At 34.4% G+C, this 12,048-nt stretch overlaps 1 protein-coding gene across 1 annotated transcript in view; it reads right to left on the reverse strand.

Moving 5' to 3' along the window:
• The window catches only part of atp10a (ATPase phospholipid transporting 10A), a 192,738-nt gene that overhangs the window by 63,248 nt on the left and 117,442 nt on the right, over positions 1–12,048 (reverse strand). The window contains exons 13-14 of the mRNA XM_061977588.2: positions 9,077–9,261; positions 3,639–3,954 (exon numbers count right to left, since the gene is read on the reverse strand). Coding sequence (XP_061833572.2) covers positions 3,639–3,954; positions 9,077–9,261 — 501 coding nt within the window. The remainder of the gene's footprint in view (positions 1–3,638; positions 3,955–9,076; positions 9,262–12,048) is intronic.

The raw sequence follows: 12,048 nt of genomic DNA on the forward strand, positions 1-12,048 counted from the left end.
GCTAACTTTGCAGATATACACATAGTGTCAAATATTTTTTTTACATGACAAATAATACTGGTTAGCACGCTAGCTTAGTTTTTCAGCTCATTTTATAGGTATACACCTCAGTCATATTGTGGTACTTGATGCATGCTAACATTAGCAGGCTAGCATTAAAAGAAATTTAGGTACACACCTCAGAGTAAAATATTTTGGTACTTGACGCTTGTCAGAGTTACATTTTATCATGCTAACATTAGCATGCTAGATTTTTTTTAGCCACATATTTTGGTATTTCACTTATGCTAACTGTAAGCATTCTATTTTAACCTGTTAGCATAAAACTTAGTATGCTTTTTATTTTTTTATTGTTTTTGTTCACTTTGCTTATATTTTTTGTTACTTGATGCTATCTGGCGTTAGCATTCTAATACTAGCTTGCTACCTTTTTTTTGCTAACTTTGCAGGTATACACCTCAGTGTCTGATATTTTTTTTACATGACGAATAATACTGGTTAGCATGCTAACATTAGTATGCTAGCTTTTTTTTCCCCCAGCTCATTTTATAGGTATACACCTCAGTCATATTGTGGTACTTGATGCATGCTAACATTAGCAGGCTAGCATTAAAAGAAATTTAGGTACACACCTCAGAGTAAAATATTTTGGTACTTGACGCTTGTCAGAGTTACATTTTATCATGCTAACATTAGCATGCTAATTTTTTTAGCCACATATTTTGGTATTTCACTAATGCTAACTGTAAGCATGCTTTTTTAACCTGTTAGCATGCTAACTTTTTTTAAAGCTCATTTTGCTTATATTTTCTATCTGGTGTTAGCATTCTAATACTAGCTAGCTACCCTTTTTGTTAACTTTGCACCTCAGTGACAGATTTTTTTTTTTTACATGACGACTAATACTGGTTAGCATGCTAGCTTAGTTTTTCAGCTCATTTTATAAGTATACACCTCAGTCATATTGTGATACTTGATGCATGCTAACATTAGCAAGCTAGCATTTAAAAAAAATTCAGGTACACACATCCGAGTAAAAAATTTTGGTACATGACGCATGTCAGAGTTACAGTTTATCATGCTAACATTAGCATGCTAGATTTTTTTAGCCACATATTTTGGTATTTCACTAATGCTAACTGTAAGCATGCTTTTTTAACCTGTTAGCATAGAACTGTAGTATGCTAGCGTTTAGTTGTTGTTTTTTAGCTAATTTTGCTTAAATTTTCTGTTACTCGATGCTATCTGGCGTTAGCATTTTAATACTAACTACCTTTTTTGCTAACTTAGCAGGTATACACCTTAGTGTCAGATATTTTTTTTACATGACGAATAATACTGGTTAGCATGCTAACGTTAGTATGCTAGCTTTTTTTCCCCAGCTCATTTTATAGGTATACACCTCAGTCATATTGTGGTACTTGATGCATGCTAACAAAAAAAAAAAAAATCAGGTACACACCTCCGAGTAAAATACTTTGGTACTTGACACATGTCAGAGTTAGCATTTGATCATGCTAACATTAGCATGCTAGATTTTTTTAGCAACAGAATGCGGCATTTCACTAATGCTAACTGTAAGCATTCTTTGTTAACCTGTTAGCATAGAACTCTTATTATGCTAGTTTTTTAAAATTTTTAGCTCATTTTGCATATATTTTTCTGTTACTTGATGCTATCTGGCGTTAGCATTCTACTACTAGCTCACTACCTTTTTTGCTAACTTTGCAGATATACACATAGTGTCAAATATTTTTTTTACATGACAAATAATACTGGTTAGCACGCTAGCTTAGTTTTTCAGCTCATTTTATAGGTATACACCTCAGTCATATTGTGGTACTTGATGCATGCTAACATTAGCAGGCTAGCATTAAAAGAAATTTAGGTACACACCTCAGAGTAAAATATTTTGGTACTTGACGCTTGTCAGAGTTACATTTTATCATGCTAACATTAGCATGCTAGATTTTTTTTAGCCACATATTTTGGTATTTCACTTATGCTAACTGTAAGCATTCTATTTTAACCTGTTAGCATAAAACTTAGTATGCTTTTTATTTTTTTATTGTTTTTGTTCACTTTGCTTATATTTTTTGTTACTTGATGCTATCTGGCGTTAGCATTCTAATACTAGCTTGCTACCTTTTTTTTGCTAACTTTGCAGGTATACACCTCAGTGTCTGATATTTTTTTTACATGACGAATAATACTGGTTAGCATGCTAACATTAGTATGCTAGCTTTTTTCCCCCCCAGCTCATTTTATAGGTATACACCTCAGTCATATTGTGGTACTTGATGCATGCTAACATTAGCAGGCTAGCATTAAAAGAAATTTAGGTACACACCTCAGAGTAAAATATTTTGGTACTTGACGCTTGTCAGAGTTACATTTTATCATGCTAACATTAGCATGCTAATTTTTTTGCCACATATTTTGGTATTTCATTATTATTCTTTTTTAACCTGTTAGCATAGAACTGTTAGTATGCTAGCTTTTATTTATATATTTTTTTTAGCTCATTTTGCTTATATTTTCTGCTACTTGATGCTATCGGGCGTTAGCATTTTAATACTAACTAGCTACCTTTTTTGCTAACTTAGCAAGAATACACCTCAGTCATATTGTGGTACTTGATGCGTGCTAACATTAGCAGGCTAGCATTTAAAAAAAATTCAGGGACACACATCCGAGTAAAATATTTTGGTACTTGACGCATGTCAGAGTTACATTTTATCATGCTAACATTAGCATGCTAGATTTTTTTGCCACATATTTTGGTATTTCACTAATGCTAACAGTAAGCATTCTTTTTTGAACTGTTAGTATGCTAGCTTTTTTTTCTTATTTATTTATTTTTTAGCTAATTAGGGACCGAGTCCCTTTGGGACAGAGGACCCTATTGTATTTCTAGCGTTTTATTATTATACCACCACCTCTTTGAGCTGTAATTTGACCCCCTTAACATGCTTCACTCATTCAACTCCCCAAATTGGATACACACATCAGGACTGGCGAAAATTGCGATCTAATCCAAAAACCAAACCCCAAAACTCAAAATTGCGCTCTAGCGCTCCCTAGGAAGAAAACACAGACAAAACTGCCTGTAACTCCCAGTCAGAATGTCATAGAGACATGAAACAAAAGCCTCTATGTAGGTCTCACTTAGACCTATATTTCATACAATGACAACCCCCAGCAAAAATCAACAGGAAATTTGAAATTCTCCCTTCAAAACAAAAGTTGTGTAAAAACTGTCACCTTTTTTCAAACATTATCTCCTCTGAGCGCGTTTGTCGTGTCGGCTTCAAATTAGCACAGGAGAGAGATTGAACCCTTCTGATTAAAAGTTGATGAAAGAGTTTTAATTACTGCTCCGGTTTGGATTTTATGAGCCCTCAAAGTCGGTCCCGTCCATCACTGCTTGCAGCTTTAATTTTGCTTATATTTGTTGTTACTTAACGGCTCCTGTGATAGTGTTTACTCCCATGGCTCCTCTGTACTCAGCCATTTGTTCATATAGTTGCATATGTTTTTATTTGATTTGGACGGATCTAATGGAAACGGACTACTCAGGAAGACCCAGGTCCAGTACCAGTGTATGTAAGGTGAAAGGGGAAAGGGGAGACCATTACCTATGGCCAGCGTCATGACCTTCAGCTTGTTGCGCACCAGCTTCACCACCATGCTCTTCTGCAGCGGCGTGGAGCGGCAGCAGAGCACCGAGCGGCAGCTCCGCGCCACCGCCAGGAACTTGTCCTCCAGGCTCTTGTCCAGGGCATAGGCCAAGGTGCGGCCGTCGATCACCAGGCCCAGGCGGTGCGCGACGACGGGCGCGGCGTGGGACGCGGAGGGCGGCGAGGGGCGGATCTCAAAGGCGGGGGAGTTGGCGGCGAGGAACTTGTCCTGGATGTAGTGTAAACTCTCCTCCAGCAGCGAGGAGCACGCCTCCTGGTGCGGAGACAGGCGCGTCATGACAAAGTGGACTAGAGACTGGTATCCAGTCCTGGAATAAACATCTGAATAAATAGCTGAGCTAAGAACTTTGTCTGGACCGTGTGGAATCTCACAAGCACATTAATGTCCTCATTTCACCACATTTACCACCAGTCGCCTCAAGTCAACAATACGCCCTTTTACACCGCAGGAACTTAAATAAAGTTCCTTCTGTGTTTCCACCAAAAACTACCCGGGTAGATTTAGTTCTTTAGGAACCTTTCCGAGTTCCTCCGAGCTCGGTGGGACTTTTCCAAGAGACCACACTGCAAAAAGTCAGTGTTCAAAAACGAGAAAAAAATACAAAAATTAGGGGTATTTTATTTGAACTAAGCAAAATTATAAGAACAAGAACATTTGGCTTGTCAAGATTTTCCAAAACAAGTAAAATTAGCTAATGAACCCAAAAATACCTTAAAATAAGTATATTCTCACTAATAACAAGTGTACTACTGTCAGAATAATTGTATCTAAGTTATCACAAATGAGTTCCCGGTGAGCAGACAAAAGCTGTCTTTGATCTTACCAATCAAAAGGCTTGTAAAACTCCACTGTGTAGGATGGGAAGCGACATGAAGGTGTGGGTTTCTTTGAGCTATTGTAATCCACAGGAAGATTTTGTCTTGACCCGAGATCTACAAAGCGGAGAGGAAGCAGGACCTGACCCCCCCCCCCCCAGGCACCTTTTCTTTGAACTGTTTTTTAACCAAAGGCGACGGCTGTTTACGACCCCCCTTCCTTTAGAAATCAGGGAAAGTCCAAATAAAAGAGGAGGCGTACAATCTTTCGCCTGAGCGTGGCGGGACACTGTACAAGGGTACAGGTCTACGCGTTTCTCCTCATTGAGCCAAATTTAATTCTGTCTCTGTTTAATTCCTTGCTTCTTTGTCTGTTTAATAGATGTCATCAGTGTTGAGTACGTATTTTCTATTGTTTCATTGAAAATAAAACAGCAAAGTCCATTTGGCTGTCATTTGTTTTAATTATGAGACACAATTGTGTCAAAGTCATGATTTTGTTTTTACATGCTTGAAGTAAGAAAATATTACTTTAAAACAGTAGTTTTATACTTGTGAGTGTTGATGACACAGCTTTGCATCAGTTGATATTCTAGTTTCAAGCATGTTTTACTCAATATAGGTCATGGAATCTCAGCAACAAGCTGTAATATCTTACTGAGATCATTTAGGACCAAAACACTTAAAACAACATAAAATCTGGGTAGCGAGAAGAATTATCTTATCAGACAGAAAATAAGCAAATATCACCCTTATTTGACATATTTAATCTTACGTGCAGTAAGATATTACAGCTTGTTTGCTGAGATTTGATGACCTATATTGAGTAAAACATGCTTGAAACTAGAATATCAACTGTTGCAAAGCTGTGTCATCAACACTCACAAGTAGGGATGTCCGATAATGGTTTTTTGCCGATATCCGATATTCCAAAATTGTCCAACTCTTTAATTACCGATACCGATATCAACCGATACCAATATATACAGTCGTGGAATTAACACATTATTATGCCTAATTTGGACAACCAGGTATGGTGAAGATAAGGTCCTTTTTTAAAAAATTCATAATATTAGATAAATACATTTAAAAAAAATGTTTGAATAAAAAAGAAAGTAAAACAATATAAAAACAGTTACATAGAAACTAGTAATTAATGAAAATGAGTAAAATTAAGTGTTAAAGGTTAGTACTATTAGTGGAGCAGCAGCACGCACAATCATGTGTGCTTACGGACTGTATCCCTTGCAGACTGTATTGATATATATTGATATATAATGTAGGAACCACAATATTAATAACAGAAAGAAACAACTCTTTTGTGTGGGGGAGGGAGGTTTTTTGGGTTGGTGCACTAATTGTAAGTGTATCTTGTGTTTTTATGTTGATTTAATAAAAAAAAAAAAAAAAAAAAAAGGCCGATATTAACGGACATCTCTACTCACAAGTATAAAACTACTTTTGTAAAGTAATAATTTCTTATTTCAAGCATGAACAAAAAAATCATGATTTTGACACTAATGGACTTTGCGGCAACACTAAATTGGCCCTAGTGTGTGAATGTGAGTGTGAATGTTGTCTGTCTATCTGTGGTTGGCCCTGCGATGAGGTGGCGACTTGTCCAGGGTGTACCCCGCCTTCCGCCCGATTGTAGCTGAGATAGGCTCCAGCGCCCCCCGCAACCCCGAAGGGAATAAGCGGTAGAAAATGGATGGGATGGATGGACTTTGCGGTTTTATTTTCAATGAAACAATAGAAAATACGTACTCATATAGTAGTACAGTTGGCACAGTACAGTAAACGGACAGTTCATGTTTAAACATTTAACATTTCAAACTATTTTGAACAGAAATAGTTAATGCACATTCAGGTAAACTATTAAAAATTAAAAAAAAAAAACAATTTGGCTGGGTGCCGGGCTGTATATATATATATATATATATATATATATATATATATATATATATATATATATATATATATATATATATATATATATATATTCCTCGTGTACTAATTGACTGAAAGAGCACGCACTTCGCGCGATGATGTCATGTTATCGATGGAAAAATGCATTTTTAGACAATATGATTTGCCTGAGCGGCTAGGAGACCCCGAGAGTAATAAGCGCTTGCCTTGTTGCCTTTCCATTAAGAACAATAAACTATTTTTTAGTGTAAGTTTGCTGGTTTCAAGAAATGCATTGCCTATTGCATATCATTATGTCAAGATAATGGCAGTAGCAGTTATTTAATTTAAGAATTTTTTTCAAAATATTGAGAAAAAAGGTCAAATTTTTTTTTCTATGAAGAAAAGTACACTTGTTTGTTATTAGTGAGAATATACTTATTTTAAGGTATTTTGGGGTTAATTGAGGTTAGCTAATTTCACTTGTTTTGAAAAGTCTTGACAAGCCAAATGTTCTTGTTCTATTGGCAGATAATTTTCCTTAGTTCAAGTAAAATACCCCTAATTTTTTTTTTTTCTTCTTGTTTTTGAACACTGACTTTTTGCAGTGTGATCAGTGGAACTATCTTTCAGCTGTAGGCTTTAAACTATATGCAGTTTATTGTTGTTTATTATTTTTTACAAACTTAATTTCGATACGCGAAGCTACGAGAAGTGGACGGACTCTTTTAAGCGTTTTTACGGAGGGACTCGAAACGACGACCTCAGCTGCTTACTACTCAGACTTTGTTGGATAAATGTGAAAAAAGGAGGAACGCAGGTAAATAACATTAAATATTAACTATTTACTTTATTACATGTTGTAAAAGTAGTCAGTGACACTTTATTTGTGGAGTTATTAGCCTCAACCCCAGTGAACTGAATGCTAATGCTAACAAGCTAACGCTAAAGAACATGTGTTTTTGAGCTGTCAGCGTGAGATAAACACTAACATTAATTATTGATATATTGTTATTTACAGATAAACACTGACATTAAGTATTTATATATTGTTATTTACAGATAAACACTGACATTTACTATTTATATATTGTTATTTACAGATAAACACTGTTATTTATTATTGATGTATTGTATTTTACACATAAACAATGACATTTGTTTATATATTATTTACAGATACACACTGACATTTATTATTTATATATTGTTATTTACAGATAAATACTGACATGTATTATTTATATATTTGTATTTACAAATAAACACTGACATTTATTATCCATATATTATTATTTACAAATAAACACTGACATTTATTATTGATATATTATTATTTACAGATAAACACTGACATGTATTATTTATATATTGTTATTTACAGATAAACACTGACATGTAGTATTTATATATGGTTATTTACAGATAAACACTGACATGTATTATTTATATATTGTTATTTACAGATAAACACTGACATGTATTATTGATATATTATTATTTACAGATAAACACTGACATGTATTATTTATATATTGTTATTTACAGATAAACACTGACATTTATTATCCATATATTATAATTTACAGATAAACACTGACATTTATTATTGATATATTATTATTTACATATAAACACTGACATTTATTATTGATACATTGTTATTTACAGATAAACACTGACATTTATCATCTATATGTTATTTACAGATAAACACTGACATTTAATATACCGGTACATATTTTTATTAACAGATAAACACTGACATGTATTACCTATATATTGCTATTTACAGATAAACACTGACTTTTATTATTGATATATTGTTATTTACAGAAAAACACTGTCCTTTATTATTGATATATTGTTATTTACAGATAAACACTGACCTTATTATTGATATATTGTTATTTACAGATGAACATTGTCCTTTATTATTGATATATTGTTATTTACAGATAAACACTGACATTTGTTTATATATTATTATTTACAGATAAACACAGACATTTATTATTGATATATTATTATTTACAGATAAACACTGACATTTATTATTGATATATTCTTATTTACAGATAAACACTGACATTTATCATCTATATATTGTTATTTACAGATAAACACTGACATTTATTATTTATATATTGTTATTTACAGATAAACACTGACATTTATTATTTATGTTATTCAAAGACAAACACTGACATTTAATATTCATATTGTTATTTACAAATAAACACTGACCTTTATTATTGATATATTGTTACATACAGATAAACACTGACCTTTATTATCTATATATTGTTATTTACAGATAAACACTGACATTTATTATCTACATATTGTTATTTACAGATAAACACTGACATTTACAGATAAACACTCATTTATTATTTATATATTGTTATTTACAGATAAATACTGACATTTATTATCTACATATTGTTATCTACAGATAAACACTGACATTTATTATTTATATATTGTTATTTACAGATAAACACTGACATTTATTACTTATATATTGTTATTTACAGACAAACACTGACATGTATTACTTATATATTGTTATTTACAGATAAACACTGACATGTATTATTGATATATTATTATTTACAGATAAACATTGACATTTATTATTATCTCACCATAGAATCAGCATTCAGAGTCAAGATCTCCTCCTCGGGGTCCAGCAGCTTGCAGGCGTACGCGATGTTGACCGCCGTTTCCTGTTTGTCGCCCGTCAGCACCCAGATCTGCAGGCCGGCCTTCCGCAGAGCGGCGATGGTTTCGGGAACGCCGTCCTGCAGACGATCCTCGATACCCGTGGCACCTGTGGGCGACCGACGTTACCACACCCTTCACTTAAGAGTGTTTTGAGATAAGAGCATTCTCTTGGGGTCATGTTATGATTTCATTCCTACATTTAAAACACTTCCTTATGGTTTACATAACATGTAATGCTGGTTTGGTCAAAATGTTGCATAGATTAAGTGTATTAATTTTTTGGGCACTCTTATTTACGTGTTGTACTTTTTAGCGCTTCCATTGCGAGCCTACTGACAGATAAAAGTTATACCAGGGAATGGCAAATGCGCAGGATGCACGTGCATGTGCGAGCCAGTCTGCCCCACAGGAGGAAAAAAAGAAGGATCTTATCAATTACAGCGTGGGACTACATAGAACTCTGCGTAAATTTCGACTATGTATGGATAACCTGCCTCACCGATGGGGCAAATTCCAAACGACTTGTTGGAGGAAGTATAAAGAAAGGCAAGATTGTTTTATAAATGTCAGCCATACTTGCATGCTTTGATTTCCCATTTTCGGGACTTATGCAGATCCTAATACACAAAACAGGCACCGATTTTGCATAATTTGACCCCTTTAAGTTGCAAGCAAAAATGTAAGTCACAAGGATTCATGCCATTATTCGACGTGGCAAAAGTTCAGAGTATAGTGTATTTTTGTCTCCTCGGGCAAAACTTTTCATTCCTTTGGTTGTTTTGTAGCTTCTACCATGACCGCAGTAATTGTACTTCTTTTAGTTTTCATGTATATATATATATATATATATATATATATATATGTGTATATATATATATATATACACATATACATATATATATGTGTATATATATATATATGTGTATTTGTGTATGTATATATATATAGTATATATATATATATATATATATATATATATATATATATATATATATATATATATAGATGTGTATATATATATATATATATACATACATACACACAAATATATACGTATGTATATACATATATATATATATATTTCAAAAAAATCCTGATTTGGTGTCAATAAGGCCTTTGTTTTCCAACCATGGGAAAGAAGAAAGTGGGTGCGGTGACTAGGGCTGGGCAATATGGCTGAAAACTGTATCACGATATCAGTGCTTTATATCGGTTGATATCGATCATTATTGATATTTTTTATGACCTATGGAAAATATATATTTTATTTAAAATGTAACTTCCTCTGATTATAATCCCTCAGCTATCAAGGCAGAAGGGAAATGTCAACACAAGCATGGAAAATACTCAAAAGAATTATAAATTAACATTGAACACTTAACAATTAGATCTTAAAAATAATAAGAAAAGAGTGTAAAGTGTGAAAATGTATACATAGAGAAACCTGAGAAGAAGTATTTTCTGCAGGTTTAGTTGCAGGAAGTTACAGCTGTGCTCTAAAGGGTGAGCTAACGTGCTGTGGTATTAGCGGTCTTGCCCTGCATCATTTACAGACCACATTGGTCTGACTACGGTCCCTTTAGAAAAAAATCCAAAAACTGATTTTTTTCCCCTCTTTTACCTACAATTTCTTCATTTGGACTTTCTCTTCTCACTCCATGCAAAAAATCTAACAAAATTGATAGTGATACTGTCACCTGATTGGCTGCTCGGTTACCAGAGAGCAAGTGCCTTTCTTCATGCAACCAACCTTGCTTCCATAACTTACACTTTCAAAAATGACCAAACGTTTTATCAAACATATTTTTTAATGATATCAGTAACATGTCTACTGCGATGTACAAAACCCCAAACCAGTGAAGTTGTCACGTTGTGTAAATGGTAAATAAAAACAGAATACAATGATTTGCAAATCCTTGTCAACTTAAATTCAATTGAAAAGACTGCAAAGACAAGATATTTAATGTTCACACTGAGAAACTAAATTTTTTTTTTTTGCAAATAATTATTTACTTTGAATTTCATGGCTGCAACACGTGACAAAGTAGTTGGGAAAGGGCATGTTCACCACTGTGTTACATGGCCTTTCCTTTTAACAACACTCAATAAACGTTTGGGAACTGAGGAGACACATTTTTGAAGCTTCTCAGGTGGAATTCTTTCCCATTCTTGCTTGATGTACAGCTTAAGTTGTTCAACAGTCCGGGGGTCTCTGTTATGCTATTTTAGGCTTCATAATGTGCCACACATTTTCAATGGGAGATAGGTCTGGACTACAGGCAGGCCAGTCTAGTACTCGCACTCTTTTACTATGAAGCCATGTTGATGTAAGACGTGACTTGGCATTGTCTTGCTGAAATAAGCAGGGGCGTCCATGGTAACGTTGCTTGGATGGCAACATATGTTGCTCCAAAACCTGTATGTACCTTTCAGCATTAATGGTGCCTTCACAGATGTGTAAGTTACCCATGCCTTGGGCACTAATACACCACCATACCATCACAGATGTTGGCTTTTCAACTTTGCGCCTATAACATTCAAAATGGTTCTTTTCCTCTTTCTTCCGGAGGAAACGACGTCCACAGTTTCCAAAACCAATTTCAAATGTGGACTCGTCAGACCACAGAACACTTTTCCTCCACTTTGCATCAGTCCATCTTAGATGAGCTCAGGCCCAGCGAAGCCGGTGGCATTTCTGGGTGTTGTTGATAAATGGCTTTCACTTTGCATAGTAGAGTTTTAACTTGCACTTACAGATGTGGCGACAAACTAGTTACTGACAGTAGTTTTCTGAAATGTTCTTGAGCCCATGTGGTGATATCTTTTACACACTGATGTCGCTTTTTGATGCAGTACCGCCTGAGGGATCAAAGGTCACGGGCATTCAATGTTG

This window comes from Nerophis lumbriciformis, linkage group LG18 (genome assembly GCF_033978685.3).
Source record: "Nerophis lumbriciformis linkage group LG18, RoL_Nlum_v2.1, whole genome shotgun sequence".
Lineage (NCBI taxonomy): Eukaryota > Metazoa > Chordata > Actinopteri > Syngnathiformes > Syngnathidae > Nerophis > Nerophis lumbriciformis.